Source organism: Lepisosteus oculatus, chromosome 2 (assembly GCF_040954835.1).
Source record: "Lepisosteus oculatus isolate fLepOcu1 chromosome 2, fLepOcu1.hap2, whole genome shotgun sequence".
Taxonomy (NCBI): Eukaryota; Metazoa; Chordata; class Actinopteri; order Semionotiformes; family Lepisosteidae; genus Lepisosteus; species Lepisosteus oculatus.
In genome coordinates, this window is record NC_090697.1 from 19283056 (window position 1) to 19304871 (window position 21816).

Below are 21816 nucleotides of genomic sequence, written 5' to 3' on the forward strand. Positions count from 1 at the left end.
GAATATCACAAGTTTGTAAGATAACAAAACTTCATAAGTAGAATACATATCACTAATTGCTTTGTTTATTCTAGTCACTCAAAGCAATATGTACTGTATGCATGATATTTATGCAATCATATTTCTTTTCATTTTAATCAGAAAACATTAAGAACACAGTACATAAATGATTAACAAAAATATTCAATTTTATGCTGTTCATATTTATATAACCAAGCTACCTCAACATTATTTTCACTTCTATTCCACTGAGGTATTAAGTTTGAAGTTTACTTCAAACTGTCGTTAAAATTTAGTAGCATGACAGCAGAAGGAAGTTTTAACGTGTAGAAAACTTCAGCATCTTATGGGTCATGGGGGAGAGGGGTCCAAACCAAAAGATTGACCTTCATAGATGTTTATGCATACTTAATTGATAAATATTATGAAAAATAATGTATGGAAGAAACTAATCTCCACACGTTCTCACTTATCTTAAGGGCACAGTATGACCTACTGTATGCAATGGTAAAATGAACAAGAAATACAATAACACCTTTACTTAAGCAAAATGGGTAAATGGTGTTAATGAATTTGACCAGTTTTGTTTTAATCTTTATTGTGAGTATTGCCCAAGCACTGTACTAAAATAAACTATTTGGGTTTTAGCATTGTAGTTTTTAAATGATTTTACTGACATTATGCAGTTCAATATGTACACATTTAGTACTTCTTTCTATTGCCTCAGACCCTCTATGAGTAAACATATTTATTCTTGTGAAAATCACTTTACAGAGAAGATGACATATGTGCAAGAAGCAAACGCAGTTGCACATGTAAATTATACACACAAAACTTCCCAGTTCATTTCTATGTATGTTTTACTGGGCAATTTAATTGATAGATCAACTTGTTTAGACTTCCAATAACAAACAATAATACATTTTCTTATGTTAGCAGTATGCAATGGTGTCAGCTGAAGATAAAATCAGCAAATTCAGTTCATTTACAGTATAACCTTAAGCTATGGAACATTACAACTCAGTAAGTAGAAAGAGCTGGAACTTTGGTGCTACTTTATGATAAGAAATTGTGAAAGCCTGCTATGGATTAAGCATAAACCCTTTTTCTTAAGAGTCACCACAGCTTTCTAGATGTACAGTGACAATCAAGCCAGAAATGTCACTCAATGATCAAGAAATAAAATGCTCTTCATTGACAGTTATTGAAATAACACATTTTCATCTTTTAAGTCTCAAAAATCATTTTATTAACAAACTAAAATGGCAAACCTTTCACTACAAAAAAAAAACTGCACAGTGCATGTCCTTAAGAAATGACATTCATTCTGCCTAAATATGTTGACTCTAACTGAAACATTTTAGTCTATTTTTAATGGAGTTAATTCAGATACCTTACTCTTACTTGCTTACTAATATAAAGGGCCTAGCAAATACAAGCATGCCAGCTGAGATTCATTTCTCTGCTGCTGTAAAAAGTTTGATAAATCATAACTTTGTTACCTGTGTGTTTCACTGTTTTACATGAAGTAATTAACATCAAAAGCTTAAATGATTCAGTTCAAGACAGTTCATTATTTCAGTAATAGGTTGTCAATAAAAGCTACAGCAGGAATCCAGTAGAGACACACATTTCATTGTTGTTTATAGTGAATTTGAGGGCTTCAACAGAATTGCTTTCTTCAGATACAGCTGAGGGTGGAGTAATAGCCTCTTGGTTCTTTTGGCCAGATAACTGATACACTGACACTGAAGACAAAGGTTTCATTCTTTTCCTGTAGTAAGTAACTTGAGGGCTTTTTGCAGATTCTGGACTGCTGTGCCGACGTCTTCATACTGCAGAGCACTGCCAGCATATTTGCAGTATTTCTGAGCCCTGGTGTAATCTTCTGGTGTGAGCCGAACTTCACCTGTTGGAACACAAATTAGAAAGTCTGCTTTTTTCTCAGAAAGCTATGTTTCTTACTAGTGATTTTCTCTAAATGTGTGATTTCAGCATAATGCATTTAGACTAAAGTGTTGAACACATAGGAAGTTGTCTGAAACCAAACAATGAGAAAAATGTGCAAATTATAGAATGTTCAGTAATGAAAAGGCATTCTGCAGAGAGAAATACAGGGAAAAGGAGTTAGAGGAATAAATCGCAAAACCTGGACAACAGTCAGTCAATAAATGGATCATTCTAAGCCAAAGTCAAAAACCGATGGTCAACACGGGCTTTAAAATGCTGATGATGCAGCCTTCAAGAAACAGTAACAAAAAATAAGTATAAGCTATATCTCTTTCAATCTGAATGTTTAAATCTACTTATGTCAGCAAAGACTACTGTGTAATACAAGTGAAATTCTGCTGTCAGGGCTATGCACTTGTACAGCTACAATAATGAAGATTTTGTAGGTATCTTTAAATATTCAGGGAAAACAGACAGGTAAAACATGTTCCAATTAAGCAAAATAATTGACTCCATTGTGTCACTAAGGGCTCAGTGGGAATAAAGAACAGAATACTGTGGCTTTCCAGGACCAGTGTAGGATAATTGGCAAACTAGTTCATATAAAACACTTTTTTGTAATCTTAATCTATAAAAATAAATGATATATATGGTAGTATCACAGTGAAGACTGCGTGCCACTTAAGAAAAATATAATCAATATTACAGTCTACTTGTAATAAGTTTAAGCTATTTTAAAATCTGCATTCAAGCAAATTTTAAACAGACAAGGAGCATCCATCCTAGGCGTCATGGTATCTTTTGCTGGTATAAGATACACTACTCAGTGGCTTGGAATAACTTTTTTTTCTCCTCAAAATAGAAAATAACAGAGGTCAAATCAAAACATGTCACCCTTCATTTTAATTCCACTGCAGGGAGACGTTTTAATGTGGCTTTGCTAGAAATGTAGCTTTCTGTACACGTTTCAAAATACATAGTACTTTCAATGATGTAAAAGATCGTGGGGATTGATCCCCTAACATGCAAATAAATTATTAACTCTAGTTCTCTAGTTTAAATAAACAGCTATAACTGATATACAGCACTGCATGCAGACAAGGCAAGGCATTTTCTTGAGGTTCCCCACAACAAACTCCTATTTACCACCAGTCAGCCAAATTGTAGGTTTAGCAGAAGTGGTGGTAAACTCAATACTCACTCATTTGCAAAAGTACAAGTACCACATACATTACATACCCATTGTGCCACTAGCAATATGCAATACAGTGCACAGAACAGATTGTACAGTACATTAAAGTACACTTTACAAGTCATTTACCTATGGCATGTATTTACAGTAATCAGGACTATATGAAGACGACAGACCACTTGGTTAGAGATTATAACAAATATCAGATCAGAGCAGACTGACTGCCAAGACCGCAGGACTTAAGGTCAGAGAGAGAATAGTAAGGACTGGGCTGATTTCATTAGGTCTGCCTTCACAAGATCATCATACACAACAAGCACAGTCACTAAACCTGTCTCAAGTCATTACAATCTGAGGTCAAAAAATCACGCTAGAGCTTGTTAATGTCAAGGGTCACTCACTGCTGGACAGTAAAGGTATTATACTAGGGTAAGTTAAGCAAAATATTTTTTGTAAAATTACTCAATCAATATGGTTTACAGATCGGGAAGACTTGCAATAAATGTCTTTGTATGACTGCATCCTGCCATTGCTTAAGAAAGGTTACACGCGCCTTACTGAAAATTATGTTGGCTGGTTCCTGAGGCATTCCTGCACTGCCACTTACTGTAAATCGACAATATATCATCATCACAAAAGCCTCAAACTCAGAGAACGTCCTTTACCAGGCCAAACAGATAAAAAATGTGATGGTAAAAGGTTCAGACTACAGATTAGGTAATTAACAGTTTAAAACCAAGCTCATTAATGTGCTGCATTGTAGCCATTGTTATGTGGTGGCACGTGTTGTCATGTTGCGGGATAAGCTAATTTATAGTCTGGAAAGCTCTCTGAAGAAGTTGTGATTACCGAATACAATACAAATACATGGGTGCCTGACCAGCAAGATACTCTGTGTATAAGGTTGAACAGCTTGTTGCTTGTGAAAAGGCACAAATATGCCTCATCAATCATCAATTTTATCTTTACAGCTACAGCCCAGCAAATGAGACTGAGGTCACAGATCAGGAGGAGAACATAGTAGCATATGTGCAGTGTGGAAATGTTCCAAACTTTGGTGGGAGACATTCAATCAAAATTAAATCAACTTTTTTAATTTTTAAAAAGATACAACCGTAAATGCCCATCAACATCTTCAGGACACAACAGATTTATAGCTACAGTATCTTGTTTGGCTAATACAGTGCTTGTTATAAGAAAGGGAATAGCCACTCCTACACATTTCTCTGTATTTTATATGCTTATGTTTACATAATTAATTTTAAGAGGACTTAACATTAAAGGCCTGAAACTCAGTTGCATCACAACTTACCAATATTTTCAACCCCTTTCAATAAAGTCCCATTTTGTTGTATTAAAAAGATACACATTTTTAAATATTTTTAACCAAATGAATGCTCAAACTAAGAACTGAGATTTCAGTGAAGTGAAGTTGATTTGTAAAAATATGTACACATTTTCGTTCCAATAATTCCATTTACTAGTATTGATAAGCAGGAGAAGTAAAAAAATTAGCTGCGGTGTGCCAACTCCTCCTCGAATTACAATGAAGTACAGAGTCATTTCAGTCCAATAACAGCAACTTTCTAACTTGTATTACACAGAATGTGACAAACTGAGTTTCAACTCGTATAGAGAGAAATTAAATTCTACAGAGATGTCAAGTTCTAGCTGCAGACTGAAGAAGAGCTGTTTGCCACCTTTGCAGTCCCTGACCTTACCTTGCTGGTTGGTGTTCAGCAGTGAGGGGTCAACTGCAGGAATGCTCCTAGGAACAGGCACAGGTTTAACAGCCTCTCCTGTGGACAAGGGGAACAGACCAGACACTCGTTTGCCACCAGGAAAAACACAACTTTTTAAGAATCACCAAAACACTATTCATATGAGTATTTTTAGAAAGGATGTGTTTATAGAACAAAAAAACCCTGAATTAAGACTTTATTCCAGTAATAACATCTTTAGCTATAGTACAATACAGATGTTGCCATCATTAACAATAAATCTGATATAAAGGGTATACAGTACCTGGAAGCACATGCATTTAAACATGAAGGGAACGTGATTTCTAAAAACTGAAATGTTATGATTTTTAGATTTTAAAAAAGTTCTCAGTGTTATTCTGAATTTAATTAGAAAGGGCTACTCCTGGGGTCAATTGCAGCAGATTAGTCATTTCCGAAGTGGCTGAAAGGGAGTTACGCTAATTAAGTAGCGCACACAACGGGAAGCATACTCTGCTAAAGGTATGACCTCAATCTTTTCTCAGTTCTTAAAAGGTGCAGAAATGAAAACAGGAAATCTCATAAGGAAAAATGCTGTTCTGAACAGAACCGGCCCAGAACACACTGCTCACATTATAAAAATAAGGATTAATTTTAATTTTTGTATAGAAAATGAGAATGTACATAGCAGGTACCATGGTTTGTAATACAACCCAAACTTCTAACCCAACCTAAACGTCTATGTATTTCAGTTTAATATTAGTTCAGTATTTTGATTAAACTTACTTACTTTAAGAAGATAATTAAAAAATGTGTTGACTGTGTGGACCACTTCATAAATACTAGAATAGCTATACCATTTAAAGTACAAAAATGACATTTATCATAATGCTGTGACTACACAATGTAGCTACTGCATTATTTAAAAAACTAAAATAATTAAACAAACTATTTAAAAATGACTGAAGATACAAGCAAGTAAAATTCATCTTCACAGGTGTTTAAGCAATGCTCTGGACCCACCCATCTCTTGAAATTTCTTTAAAAAAAGTGAAATAAGAATAAACCTTTTAAAGTAACACATTCTATAAAAAAATCAATAAGCCAGCAATTAAACAAATATCTTTAGAAGATAGTGTAGACAACATAGCATATGCGCACTACAAATGGGAATTTGACAGCAGTATTTTGCAAACCATACTTATATTTAGGACAAAATACTCCAAAGCAAAATAAATTTGCCTTTTGATTGCTGACCTATAACAGAATTGTGAATAATTGTGCAGTAACAGAACACCTGTATGGATACACCTGTATACATACAAATGTCTAGAAACCATTCAGTTCTGCCAGATAATGTGCCACCAGAACTCACAGTCCAAAGAAGAGGAAGGGTTCACTCTTCAACCTGAATAATACTTAAAGTTTCTGAATTCAAAGTGGATATATTCTAACAACACAATATTTAGAAATGCATTTACCTCGGCAATCACATAGGGAAATTTGCTAATACTCCAAATACAATGGAATGCGAAAGGAAAAATGATTAAGCCAGTTTCCCATGCATGTAAAATAAGCCAAAGTACACAAGTTGTAATCACAAGGTCTTTACCCTGTTGGTATTTGTCTTATTTGGTTAGTACAGGCCAATTTCAAAAAGCTGCTTTGGCCCGCTTTGTTACTTCTAAACTGAATAATCTGCTATCACACTTGCTGGACTGTGAGAAGAAAACTCAACAATATGAACACATTTAAATACACATTGAATACATTTGAAGGAAGGAGTCTGACTTGCTTTTGTACGGGTTTGCATTTTAATTTGTTCTTTGTCAGTTCTGTTTTAAAAAAAAATAGAAATGTGGTAAAAGCAAGCCTACAGCTTGAGCAGCAGCAACTTCTATAACTTAGATAAATACATATATTTAAATGATATATAACGCCCTCACACAAGAAGCATTACTTTTATTTTTGTCATGCCATATTCTTGCAATGCTATGCTTTACAAAGAGATACCAACTTCCCCATGACTAACACATAAATATATTCCAGTAAATTCAATTGTATGCCAGTATCCTCAAAGGAAAAAGAAAGGTTGCTTGGCACATTTCCTTTTTAAACATATTAAAAATGACAAAGTATTCTTTCATAACAGACCAGAGGAAAAAAGAAAAAGAGAACTACATTAACCAATATTTATTTTTATGGTTTGTTTTAAAAGCTATGCAAAATCTAATTTAATCTTTGTGGTAAATGAACAAAATCTCATATATAATAAAATATAACTGGGTTACTGTAGTGTACAGTCATCCCTCTGTTTTACAGAAGACCTTTAACACCAGGCCACAGTGAGATGGAATGATCAAGGCGGCTCTAATTATTTGAACACAGTACACACGCCAGGGGCCGGAAGGTGCTTTCATGCTGTACCTGTAGTGGGAGGCACCTCTGCAGGGGTGTTGGCCGGGGCGTGGGCCCCTGGTGGAATATGGATGTTGCTGAAGTTGGAGGGTGGCACACCACCTGTATCGGCTGTGGGGAAGCTTGGCTGGGAAGGCTGCGGAGGTTGCAGAGGCTGAAATGATGCCCCGGCGTCAGTGTCATATTCATCATCTGTGGGGAAAAACAACAGAAACTCAAAAGGGTTATCAACACAACAGATGACTTTGCTGTACAGTATGTCTAGTTATACATGTAAACATACGAACATGAGGCTCCAAATTAGAAGGGGCCATTTGGCCAAACTAGTCCATTTAGCTGCCAGTACCTAATTGATCTAAAGCTCTTATCCAGCTGTTTTGTTAAACAAAAAAGCCAGGGTATCAGCTTCAACAACATGGCTGGATAACTACCTTCTTCTTTGCAGTTTCACATGGTTTCTACTTGTGCCCTCTTGTTCTTTCTTGTCAATTCTGAAGACATCATTAGGGTTAATTTTGTGAAATCCTTTGAGGATTTTTAATAACTGAACACAGTCCCATCATAATCTTCTCTACTAAAGACTAAAAACGTTTCTACTAAAGTTCTATATAGTTTCTATCAAAGACTAAAGGCTCTATCCTTTAGCCAGATCTCAATCCAGAATAAGAAGATTAAGAAAAATAATATTTTTATTTTACCTGATAAACCAGTTGAGAACAAGTTCTCATTTACACTGATGACCTGGTTAAGAGGCTTATACCACCATTTCACAAAAAAAAAACAGTGAAAGAAATATGAGAACATTCAGTAAATTTAATTAACATGACAAGATGAAAAATAAGAGGATAACAAGTACCAAATATGAGGCAGAAAAGATTTAATCACGTCTCCAAATGCCCCAGAATACACAGGGGGATCATTTTAGTTTACACTACAAGTTTTAGTTTACACTCTGGTAGATGTTTTTGGAATATACAGTTTGATAAAAAATACTACATTTTAAATTGCAATTAAAGATCTGTAAATTAGTTTAAACCAGTGAAGCATGGTCATGTATGCAGAGAAAGCTGAACATTCAAACAATATAATTCACGATAATATGTAAAACAAGGTGCCCAAATATAAAGCATGACAAAATAGTGAAGGACAAAGCCTCCTAAGAACAACTTTAAAGACCATTCTATAAACATCACTGTAGTCTAACATTGGAAGTGTGGACATTTCAAAGTTCACACCCACTGCTCGAGTTATGTAAATGTCTTCTTCTGCTTGTCTTGTACAGTATGTAACCCAAATATTATGCAAGTCAGAAGCAACCCTTTCTTAGCCACTGCATGAACACATAGAGAGAATTACCATTCATGATATTTATAAATAAAAACATTTTACCTAAGGAGAACATTGAATATCGAATCCATTTAAAAAACATGCAGTACAGTCAATACATTCAGCACTGGAAAGGAAGTAAATTACCTTAGAATTAATGTATAAATACTGTATTGTACTTTTTTTCACCATATACTGAACTGTAGTTAACTGTAATTACACACAAAATAAAATAAACAGTAAAACTGTATGGTATGGTATGTTGTGCCAAACCAGTTATTTCATTTTGCATTGTGAATTCAAAAAGTAAATATTGGGGACATAAGAACTAGTGGGAGAACAAATACAACTTCAATTTAAAATGCTGAATCCATAGGCCTCCAGGCAGAATTGGGAATTCTTAATTCCACCTCAGCCAATCTTTTCTCTGTTCCAGCAAATTTTCTGTACCAGCTGTTGGTCTCATCCTGCCCTCCACAGAGAGGCTTTTACCAGATGAATCAATGAAGAGCCCCTGGGGTATTTAAAGATGTGGATCAGCATTTCCTGACATAGTAATGAGATACTCCTAAGAGCATTAATGCTGCTGTCAGGTGATTTGTATGCATAGAACAGATAATCAACAAATACACCTCAGTTTGTACAATCCTTTTTCTTTTCAATTTTCAAAGCTGCTTACAAGGCAACTAATACGTAATCTTGACATGATGACAGCAGAAAAGAGAAATGTGTTGTGTAAAATAATCTACACATTAACACCTAGATCTACAGTAAGTCACACGGTTGCCGGCCCACCCAAAAGAGAACAATAAACAAGAGCTTGAGTGGGGAGCTGCTTCTGTGTGTGCAGCTTGGAAAGGAAAAAGAAAATGTTAATTTCACACTGAAAAGCAGAAAGAAGAAAAAAGTTCTAGCTGTTCAGTCTTCACTCGTGAAGATGGCTCAGCAGCTGAAACATTGTGTTGCTTCTGTTTTGTTAGTGTGGAATTAACCTTGTTCATCTTCAGTAACAGCATCTGAGTTCATTGTAAATCTTGAAAATGGTCTGTAGACGAGTACAGGACTGCTTCTGTAAGCATTGGAAAACTATGGCAATATAAAAAACATATCGCAGAAGCAGACTGCCTGATACCACAGCACTATGCTTTCTTGACTTAAAAAAAAATGCAATTTGCGTGTATCCAACAAAAGTTGTCAAGTGTATTTTCCCAGGGTCTGTTTGTATTACTCAAAATTAATAAAAATACTGCATTTCAGAATAAAAATAACAATACTTTCCAAAACTGAAGATACATCTTTCTTCTTTAATTCTATTGCTTTCGTAATTCCCAGAGGAATTAAAACTTTTTTTAACATATAATTTTAAAATGGGTGCAAACTTACACAAGACTTTGACGGACAAATGGGAAATAGGCAACATAATCTAAAGGCATATGACTGCTGTTTGTTTGATTTAGATTTATTTTGCTCTCTTGGTTTCTCAAGGCTATTTTTCTCCTACAAATGTCTGTTTATTCAAAAAGGGCTATTTTCTGAATGAGCCATTTGAAGGTTAGATAATAACTGTGGTTTAAATTAAATATTTTTTCTAAGCCAAAAACAAACAAAATAAGTACGCATTTTGCTGAAGGCACCATGTAACTGCTTAAATATACCCAGATATAAACAGCCGTCTGGAAGCCTGGAAAATAAGTGAAGGTGCTAACATTCCCAAAACCTACAATCCAGGCAAAAGCACAATTTCAGTGCAGTGCAGAGTTCTGACAGTGAAAGAAGAGGAACATTTTCCTGTGAATCTTAGCTTATCTTCAGTCATGCATTGTTTTGTCCAGCCAAAGTTATATAGAATGTAGGACTACATTTAGGGGGTTAAGATCTTAATTCTGTACAGAAGAATACAAACACACAAACAAACCTGTCTTTTACATTTGTTTTAGAGGATATTACTCCATGAAAAGGAAACCAATTAAAAAAGCTAAACATTATTCCACAACATGCGTTTCCTGCAGAAAGCAGTAAAGAACATCCTTAATTGCATTATTTCATATGGTCCAACTGCACTATTGAAATGTTTTATAAGTACACTGCACTGTACCAGGAACGGAAAATAAACTGAAAAATTAACTAAGTCATACAGGCTTCCCAAATAAGAAACATAAGCAGCCCCATAATGTTCACAACTGATACTAAGGACTAGAATTAACTGGTAACAGGTATATGATGTCAGAATGTACAGAGGTGCCAGAGTTACTACTGGTTTGCTGTTCTCAATATCATGACTGAAAATTTACCTCTAAGTCACAATAAGGGAAGGGCTTTAAGGGTCAAAGAAGAGATAGTAATATCAGACCCAGTCAGAAGAGCACAGAAAAATAATACACAGAAGACTCTGTTAGATTAGATTAAATAATAAATGTCAATACGTATTATTTCCATTTCCTCAAATATTTTCAAAATTCATGGGGAATTACATTACTACTGAACAATTAAGTAGTTAGAAATTCCTAACTAAAAGAAAGGCTAAAATATTTTCTTTATTTTATCACAATTTGTTAACTGTTTTTAACCTTTTAGCTGGTAACACTATGCGGATATCAAGAAATATAAAAGTTACTTTTCAAAATGTCTATAAAAATCAATGAAGTAAGAGTGGACCTATTAGAGTTGACCTTATGAGAAAGAGTGGACCTGGAACCACCAACAGGTCAAAAATTTTAAGTTGATTTTAAATATATCCATAATAGAGTCTATATCTAAGACAAATGTTCAGTATGAATGATTAATGTGATGTCTAATTATGAACAAACCTAATTCTATAAAACTTCCCAAAGGACAAATTGCAAAATTAAAAGTTAAACTATTTAAAATTAATTTCTGCTAAGACATACTATAATTTTAGTACGGAAGAGTTGGAAAAAATCAGATTTTTAAATTACAACATGCCTGTATGACAAGTTCTTTATTTTACTTATGAAGGATTCATGCATGCTTATGAAATATGCAGGCTACCAATGGGACTTATTTTAATTGAGTGTTCTGATGTTATTCATTGAGACACCTGTTCAATTATGATCTTGGAAAACACTTAATTATTGCACAAGGGCCTTGTTTTTCCATTAAGAAGTAATGTGAAAATAATACAGTAGGTAAAACAGATTCTTTTCCCTTGGGATAGAATCTTGGGCAAGTGTGTTGCAGTCTGCATTAATTACATTTCCATCCTCATGAGAAAATAGATAAGAAAATCCTAGGAAGAAATAATGTTCTTTAATTTTATATTGAGCAAGATTCTGTTTATGACCAGGCATGAACATTTAATCCGTAAACATTAGCAAAATTGACTCTAAGGAAGGAAATACGTAGCCTAAGGGCAAGTAAAGACAGGAACTATTTTAAATATGTTAATGTGTTTTGTTTGGTCTGCAGCATGTATATAATGGCAGAATTATTATTATATTTAGATTCTTAATTATGACTCAGGACTATCATTCTAAAAGGCCACTGGTACCTCCAAAACAAGTGAATTCTTTCATGTGCAGTCCAAACGTAAATTGTCTCTTACTATTTGTAATTGACTAGACATTTTTGAAGAAAAGATGGCTAGCAAGTAAAGAACAAATTGTCCCTCTTGGTAACGCTTTATTTCAGCCTCTACCTTCAGCACCTTTGGTAATTAAAACCCTGTGCTTGATAATCTTAAAACGTTGAGATTTCTTATGTGAACAGGAAAATTATGGCTTGCATTATCATTCACAGTTTGTTATAACCATATTCCAGCAGCACAGATGATGCCTTAGGAAAATGTTAATCAAAAAGGTTGCCTGGAATTGGTTCTCTTCTGTTTAAACTGGTTTTTTTTCCCCTCCATTCCTTTCTCCTTGCTCATTATCTTCCTCCACTTGCAAATGGAAAAGTCAAGCAAATACTGTATGTATCTAAAACAATGGCGCTTTTATTGTGGGATCTAACAAAGCAGGAATTATTGCAAATCTTTCAGCAACATCCTTCAAAGCAGGTTGACTGGCACAGCATGGCACATGAAAGATATTAAGACTAAAAAAATTTCTCAGTGATTGTTTAGATATTCACCATAAGCCGAGGCTTAGTAGATAAAGGCCTGTTCAAGCTGCTTGTTCTGTTTTTTTCCCATAGTTTTAAACTCCTTATATACTAAAGGTTTAGAGAACACTCTAGTAATTGTTAATTTTCACCATTAATGCTTTATAAATGTGTGTGTAATATGATGTAAACATTACATTTAACATTATTTCACATGATTCTGGAATAAAATTAAAACGTTCTAAGTGTATGATGGAAAACAATTTTTCCTGTTGGTTTTTACTATCTAAATATTTAATATCTCAATTATATATACTCAATCTAATATATTCTGCACTCTTCCTTAAAATACTCTAACCTCCTAATACTTAGGTATTCCCCTACATCCCATTACAACAGGTAGTAACCCTGGTTTATCTGTGTAGTATAATTCAAGTAAATGTAAAAAATAATTCATTGTAGAAGTGATATAATGTAAAAGGTCAAGGTAGACTGATTTCTGTTATAATGCAGTATAATTGGACATAATGAGAATGTACCAAGATAATAGTTAATGTGTCTGTATCAAATAAAAGTATGATTTATTGCTTTTCATTAAATAAAATAAGTAGAAACAGATGTGGTTCTTCTGTACCACTACTTAACCAGACTGCGGTTTTGTTTTCTTTTCTCCCGACACTTACCCACCATTCAAAGTAAGCTCCCTTTTCTGAACATCCCCCTCTGCTGTGCATGTTTGACAGATGTAAGGAAACAATGCGAGATAAGATCCTGATGTGCAGACATAGTGGGGGAGAGACCATGATATCAGTTTTATCTTGGCTTTGTTAGACATCATTGAGAATTACTTAACATGATGTCACTCCTTGGAGTGTGAAGCCCAGATCCTTCTCAAGAGACCTCCTAAACATAACATAAAATTAATAAAAGCGCAAGACCCAAATATACAGTATTTGTACATAAAATTTGAATTGCAAATGCCAATATAATTCTGTTCAAATGATATGGACTAACAACTTGATAGAAGTTACCTTCCAAGCCAAACAGCAAAACAAATATGTCCCCCCGGCACTGTCCTGTGTTTATGTTCAGTGTGGAATCACAAACTAAAGCAATCCCACCAGACAGTGTAGAACATGACTTCATCTCTGACATGAACAGGTCAGACCAAACACAGCACACCCAGCAGATGTTGAGTGGAGAGACGTTTTATGGGTCTGGCTGACTATGAAAACCACGATCAGGTTCACATCATAGACTACTATATGCTGGAATGTTCCTCACCAGGTCTGTGTTAAAACCACTGCTTATTTTTAACTGACTTTCAAACCCCCGATGATCTATATAATGATAATTGCCAATAGTCTGAGCTGTTGCCAATCTCCATCTAATTTCTAATTAAAATCATTAAATATTTAAGTATTTAAAATAAAAAAAGTTTGTTGCCCTAATAAGAATTACTTCAGATGAAAAAATCTTTTATTATAATTGAAAAGTAACAAACCATATTTCACAGCTATATCACTTACTTACAGAGGCAAAAAATGCAGAATTAAACTCCACCCGTAATATTTAACAGATAAGAAGTCTTAAAGAATGGTAAGTTAAAAATCAGTTTAACTGCACTGAGAGCCATTAGGGTTCTTGTCTATGTTTCTGTACAAACTTTAAACTTGATAAGGCTCTTGAGAACACAATGTGGCTAACCTTTACAAACACGAGTATGCCAGTATACCCATTAAGGAAATAGTCTTCAATGCGCCTTCAGAAATGCTCAAGAAAATTTATTTTGTTAACAGGAGCCACGGTTTGTTTGTACCACTGATTGTTAATATCAGCCCTCACCATATGCTTCCCCTTCCATTCCAATAGGCCCAGCCTGGGGCGTCTCGCCATTCTTCAAACAGTTGTGGATGTAAGTTGCCTTCCACCTAGCATACTTCCTGTGCTGGATGTTCTGCAATGAAGAAAAAAGGAGAGTGTAATGAATGAATGAGTTAATTAATAAATAATAGTAAGAAGAAAAAATATAACCTTTATGACCTTTTTTGGGGGGGAAGGGAGGCATGCTGGGCTTCAGTTGTGACATTTTCAAATTTATCAGAACCATCACCTTATTTCTAATTAGATGTAAAAACAAAAGACCATTTAAAGGCTCCTATCTCACAGTTCAGCATGTTTTTCTTAGAGAATGGTCCAGAAGTAGCTGCTACAGCATGGTTGCAACAGGGGTTTGCACTGCATGAGGACCACAATGTATTCATCAGCTGGGCAGACTATTAAGCAGACTCTTGTAACATTTACAGTATTTAAGTGACACAGTTAAAAGTAAAGAAAAGAGACAATGTCCATTTGGGCAGTTGGCATAGATTATATTGGATACTTAATAGACATATACTAATATACACTGTGGGATTGGTTTTACTGTAGTCTCAGTTGATACATATCTTAAAGAAAATATGCCTATTTAATTCTTGTTCTGATTTGGCAATCTCCATACTATTGTTGCAGAAGGGGAATCCTCAAGCATTTAGGGATAAAACTTGACATGTTTTATGATGTCAAATTACTAACAGGACTCTTAAAACCCTGTGAGTTATTAACTCATAAAATGAGTTGCAACTTACAGAAGAAGAAAAGTCATATGGTTTGTTTATATTTTTGGTATAAACTTCCCTCAAACCTTTAATATGATAAGAAGGCAAACTGCCTAAATGAGATGTAAATAAGATTAGCATAGTGGTTTTGTTTTCACCTGCAGCTGTGAATTCAAAGTGACCAGTAGAGAATACACTATTCAAGGGACTGTGCAGAGATTCACTTCAAACTGCTGTGATGAACGTTGGAAAACCAAAACATTAGTTTTCCCGAAGATAAGGCACAGTGAAAAAAATCCATTCTACTTGGAACCTTAGAATCCAAAATGATTAAAACTGTGACAAAGGTCTGTTGACAGCTATGATTACAGCTTTGATATCACTTTAAATGTATGCATGCTGAAAGCTCATATTGTATCTGGCACTATACTTTAATTACAGGACAGCTAATTCCTGAATAAAAGTTAAGCTTTATTATGTCTACTGTTCAAAGTTCTCTTTCTGTACGTAACCAAATCCCTTTCTATTCATCATGGAAATCTATCAAACAGTAACATAATCTGGGAGATTCTGAAGGCTCATTGTTTGGGCTAATGTTACAGTATGAAGGAGCAGTGTTAAAAAACATCACCCAATGTGCTTTCTACGGTAGGGAAATGCCTGCCCCTAAGGGAGAGAAGAAAACTCAATGAAACATTGTACGTCTTCTGACACAGGTCACTTCTTTCTTTAAAAGGATGTCTGAGGCAACAGCACACAAATGTAGATGTTTAAATCTGAATGTTAGGGCAACAGCAATTAAAGACAGCTGAAATGCCTCTATTTACAGACTGTTTCCACTCAGCAAACCATAAAATTATTTAACATGTTCTCTGAATTGGTATGCAAAATAAAAATAAGCAAGTAGGCAAATATCTTCACAATTACTACTTAAATAGTAGCTTAGTCAAGTATCTTTACTTTCATTTACTGTATATTTTACTTTTTAACCTTATCATATCCTCTGTGCCACTGCTATTTCTGCTTGGACTGTTTATAACAATTCCAGATAAAACTGCCTCTGAATAGACTTTCCAGAGCTGATGGGAAAGGAAAAAAATGTGATAAAGAATGAAAAGAGTATAAATGAAATTAGGCCATTTGGCTCATCCAGCTTGTTTGCTTTTTTAGCTGGATCCCATCCAACTGTTTCTCAAAAGGGTATTAGCTTTAACAAAATGGCTGGGTTGTTTGTTCCATACTCCCACAACCCTTTGTGTACGAGGTGCTTCCTGTTGTCCTCTAAATGCACTTCCCTGTAGTTTTCACTTGTCTTAGCTGGTTCATGCTTCATTGACAATTCTGGAGATGTCTAATGGGTTGAATCTGTCAATACCTAAAGAATTTTTAATCATGCACCCTCACAGTCATCAATATTCAAAACTAAAAGTTTGTTAGCCTGTCAGTAAAGGACATTCCAGGATGTGAGTTTCCACTGGAAATCCCAAAGTAGCAATATTTGCAGTACCGTCACCAAAACTGTACAACTGAGGTACAGTTGTACAATTTGAGGTCTTCTGAGGTACAAATTGAGGTCTTACTAATGCATGGTACATTTGTACCATAACATTCCTTAATGTAAGCATATATTTCAGCATTTCTTAAAATTGTATTGCAAATATAACACACTGTCTAGAAGATGATATGTTAACATAAACAGGTATTTTTCAATGTTTTTTAAGACTGGAATATAAGAATTCATTTTATATAAGGAGCTTTATCAAAGGTCTTATGAAAATCCTAATATACCATATCATATTGACTGTTTGTATCCATTACCACTGTGCTTGCTCTAAAACATCTAACTGGTTGAAAGATAAATGCTTAAACTAAGTGTACCACCTGCATTAAATGCACAAGATTTTAGCCGCTTGGCTTACCTCTTCTGAAAGCTCACCAAACACTGAAAGAACATCAAACAAGAGACTTGCAGTGTAGAATGACTTTATCATATTCCTGTTAAAAAGTAAAAACAACAGCATAAATCCATGAAAGTATACACTACCTCTTGTGCTTGCCATTTAAGAAGACAATGATCCTATAGGCATGAAATCATTCATAACAGTTTAAGTGGTATGTATTTTGTCTATATTGCAGACCGGACTGAAAACATGATGTTAGATTGTACGACATAAATGTTGAAATAAAATGTAAATCAACCATTACAAATCGCAGATTCATTTAGAGTGAAACAACATAAAACAAAAGAAGGACAAAACACAAACCAAATGTACAGAAGTTGGATTCTTGTACAGACAGCAATGCCATAACTCCTAATTTTTGTACTTGTGTGTGGGATACGACAGATTGACAGGGAGCACGAAAAGAAGCCATGAAAAGAGTTCATAAATGTTAACTATACATCCCCAAAATGATATAATAGTGAATTTAACACTTGATCATAAAGTTCTGTGCTTCTGAAAATCAGTGCTTTTGCAAGAAGCAATGAAAACATTTCCTGTAGACTAAAGTCTGTATAACAAGGACTAAAACATTAATTATGTCCACATATAAATAAAATATTTCTATATTTGCTTTCATTCCCCAAAGTGCTTTATCACACAATGGAAAAATATCCAGTTCTAGATTTGTTTTTATCAGGCAGGAGGCGGGTGGTCAAAGTACATCAGAAGATCGCACAGCCACTTTTTTTAAACTTAGGTGCCCCCCAAGGCTGCTGTCTGTCACCACTTCTATAATCCTTGTATACAAATAACTATGTATCTACTACATGATCTGTGAAATTAATCAAGTTTGCTGACGATACTGGCAGGGCTAATAACAACAGACAAATCTCTGTGCAGGCAGGTGGTCACTGCTTTGGTGAGCTGTTGCAGTCAAAACAATCTCCTGCTCAAATAACTAAACCCAAAGAGGTAACATTTGACTTCAGATGTGACAGAATGACAACCTCCTGGGATTGATTATCAGACAGTGAAGAGGGCAGATACCTTTAAGTTTCATGGCACAATCTTCTCTACCTTGAAATGGGAGGTCAATAAAAAAGCCCATCTTTCAGTCTTCAGCCTCAGTGTTTTCCCTTTTTGTGTTGCTAGATCATGTCATTGGTGCCTGTATGCCTGTACTGACCTGCAATGGTGCTAGAGTTTGTCAACCATTCCAAAAAATGGAAGTTCTGAATAAATTTTACCTATAATGTGATCAGATCTTCATGAGTCATAAAAATAAAGAAACCCAATAAAATAAACAATACACAAAAGGATACACTTTTTCATTCATTTATTGATCAAAAAGACATTGATCTCTAGGATTATCAGTTCAGTGTTACGGGAATAATTAGAATAAGGAGTTTCAATCAATGGGATGACAATCAGGTGTGGGTTTAGGTGGCCCTGCCCTATTTAAAAAACATAAACCCGAGTCTTCACTACCAAAGTCTGGTCTTCACCACACAGGCTTGTGAACGCATGCCATGCCTTGATCAAAGATTTCCGAGGACCTCAGAAAAAGAGTTGTCGATGCTCATCAGGCTGAAAAAAGGTTACAAAACAATTTCTGAAGTCTTTGGGCTTCACCAATCCACTGTCAGGCAGATGGTGTACAAATGGAGAAAATTCAACACCATTGTTACTCTCCCCAGGAGTGGTCATCCAACAAAAATCACTCCAAGAGCAAAGCGTATAATATTCTGGGAGATCACAAAGAACCCCAGTGTAACATCTAAGGATCTGCAGGCCTCTTTTGCACTGGCAAACACTGAACAAGAAAAGTGTGCATGGGAGGATAGCAAGGTAGAAGCCACTACTCTCCAAGAAGCCAGTTTAAAGTTTGCTAAAGACCACCTGGAAGAGCCAGAAGACTACTGGAAGAATGTTCTGTAGACGGAGTCGGAGTTCTGTAGAATGAGTCGAAAATAGAACTTTATAGCTTAAATGAGAAACTTTATGTTTGGCAAAAACCAAACACCGCATTCCAACATAAGAACCTCATCCCAACATGGTCAAACACGGTGGTGGCAGTATCATGGTTTCCTGCCATGGGACCAGGACGGCTTGCCATCACTGAGGGAACTATGAATTCTGGATTGTACCAGCAAATTCTACAGGAGAATGTCATGGTATCCGTCTGTGAACTGAGGCTCAAGAGAAGGTGGGTCTTGCTTGCAGCAAAACAGTGACCCTAAACACACAAGTCAGTCTACCAAAGAATGGTTGAAGCAGAAAAAAGTTTGTGTTTTGGAATGGGCGAGTCAAAGTCCAGACCGTAATCCAATAGAAATGTTGTGGCAGGACCTAAAGCGGGGAGTTCATGTTAGAAAGCCCACCAACACTTTTTCTGACAAAGACATTTAATGTTGGATCATTTTGATCAATAAATGAATGAAAATGTATATCATTTTGTGAGTTATTTGTTTAATTGGGTTCTCTTTATCTATTTTTATGACTTAGATGAAGAACATTAGGTCAAATTTATGCAGAAATTAAGAAAATTCTAAAGGGTTCACAAATTTCTAGCACCACTGTACTGTAAATATCTTCTACCAGGTAGAACTGGTAATTTGTAATCTGGTAATTGTACCAGAAAATACACCATTCATATAAATTAGGAAGCCAAGGTCCATTTTTACAGGGCAACTGTTGAGAGCGTGTTAACTTTTTCTGTTATGTTCTGGTTTGGGAACTTTCCCTCTTAAGAGAGAAAACAGCTGCATTGATTGGTCCAACAACTTCTTGATTTAAATGGCGGAAACTCTAAAGATGATCAGTGACCATTCTCACCCAGCTTTTTCCTTGTATGAATTTATTCCCTTGGGAAGAAGGTTAAGATGTATCAAATCTAAAACAGAGCAGTTCCGGAAGAGCACTAATCCCGAGGCTCTTCAGTCTTTTTAATCAACACTGTTATAAAAGTATTGTTAATTTTGCACAAGGGAGAATTCTGTACTTGGCTAAATGGATGTCTATCTTCAATGTACTCTAGCACTGTATTGTTTTTTGTCTATGATATATGCCATTTATACCTTTTCTTCTCTTTTTTTGTATTTCTGTCATTTTTAGCGCACCACAACAAATTATTAACAACCTGAAAGGTTGGCTTACCAATAAAATTTTACTTTGACTTTAATACTTCAAACCTTTAAAGTTGTTGTTACTTGTGACATAGTGCCATATTTCCTTTGTATTTGTACATTTTAATTTTAAAAAGCTAAAAACGTCTTAAACAATTCTGTGTATCTGTCATGGGTGGCATAATGTTGCAGCAGTTAGAATTGCTGCCTTGCAGCGCTGGGGCCCCGAGTTCAAATCCACACCTGGGGTACAATCTCCATGGACTTTTATATATTCTTTATCCGTGTTCACGTGGGTTTCCTCTGGGTGCTCCAAATTCCTCCCAGGGGCCAAAGAAATACTGGTAGGTTCATTGGTTTCTGGGGAAATTGGCCCTGGTGTGAGTGTTTGTGTCTGTGTGTGCCCTGAGGTGGACTGGCGCTATGCCCAGGGCGTCCTCTGCCATGCTCCCACTGCTTACTGTGACAGGCTTGCAGGATTGACTCTCCCAAGACCCTGTACTGAATAAAGTGGTTGGAAAATGGACGGAAGGATAGTCATCGGTCCTTTCCATGTAAGTCTATGTACAGTATGTATGCACATATTCTGGAAACACCTGTGCATTTTGGCTTCGCCATTGTTGAGGTCTATATTCAGAAACAGTACGAGACTATATACAATCCATAACCAAACACGTGCCATAAAGCTGTCTGACAGCCCATTCACATATACAAGACTATACTGGGTATAGTCACACTAAACAAAGTTTGGAATCTTAATTTTCTTTATAAAACTGGTTTCTGCATATTTTAACTGAATACATTCACAGATGTACTATAAAGGGCTAGATTTATTTGGCACTACAAAACAGACTTCATAATTATTACCCTAGGAGTTATTTGAATATTTCCCTCTCCCATATGTTTGAGCTATACTGAAAGTCTTCCTCTCAATTTAGCAAAAAAAAAACCCTGCAGCACGTGTGAATGTACTCTGAAGCTGTGTTACCACTTGGCACAATTTGGTCTATAAAAGTTATTTTGTTGGTGTGTCCTATGAGGATCAATAAGGCCTTTGTGCAGTTGTTATGGGGAATGGAATCAGTTATCCTGTGCCAGCAGTTCCATTACTTCTTACCAGAACACACCCATGTTTGAAAATAAACCTAAAATTCAGTATCACAAATTTTGAATGAAATTTTGATGTCACTGCCTATTTGCATTTAAAGTGAAATTAACATTAATAAATCACACTGGTACACTTATCATCTGTCTGCCAACACCCCCCAAAATGTTTTGATGCCAAGACCAGGGATATTTAAAATGCACTAAAATGCATGAAAACTAAACATGCAGACATATTTGTCATTTTTTAATAGTCTTAAAATAGTTATTGGTAGTTCTGTAGAACCATGTTTGACAATGCAGCATTTCAAATCAAGAGTCATTGAGAAGTTAACTTGCCTTTGAGTTAGTGGTTAAGTTGTAGAAATGTCACACAGAACA

At 35.4% G+C, this 21816-nt stretch overlaps 1 protein-coding gene across 3 annotated transcripts in view; it reads right to left on the reverse strand.

Moving 5' to 3' along the window:
* Nucleotides 1-842: 842 nt before the first annotated feature.
* Nucleotides 843-21816, reverse strand: part of vta1 (vesicle (multivesicular body) trafficking 1) — a 70334-nt gene continuing 49360 nt past the window's right edge. For all 3 annotated transcript variants that reach the window (XM_006642961.3, XM_015339138.2, XM_069198277.1), the window contains 5 exons: nt 17183-17258; nt 14512-14623; nt 7291-7473; nt 4864-4941; nt 843-1909 (listed from right to left, as the gene is read on the reverse strand). In XM_006642961.3, the coding sequence (XP_006643024.1) occupies nt 1764-1909; nt 4864-4941; nt 7291-7473; nt 14512-14623; nt 17183-17258 (595 nt within the window). In that variant the 3' untranslated portion in view covers nt 843-1763. The remainder of the gene's footprint in view (nt 1910-4863; nt 4942-7290; nt 7474-14511; nt 14624-17182; nt 17259-21816) is intronic.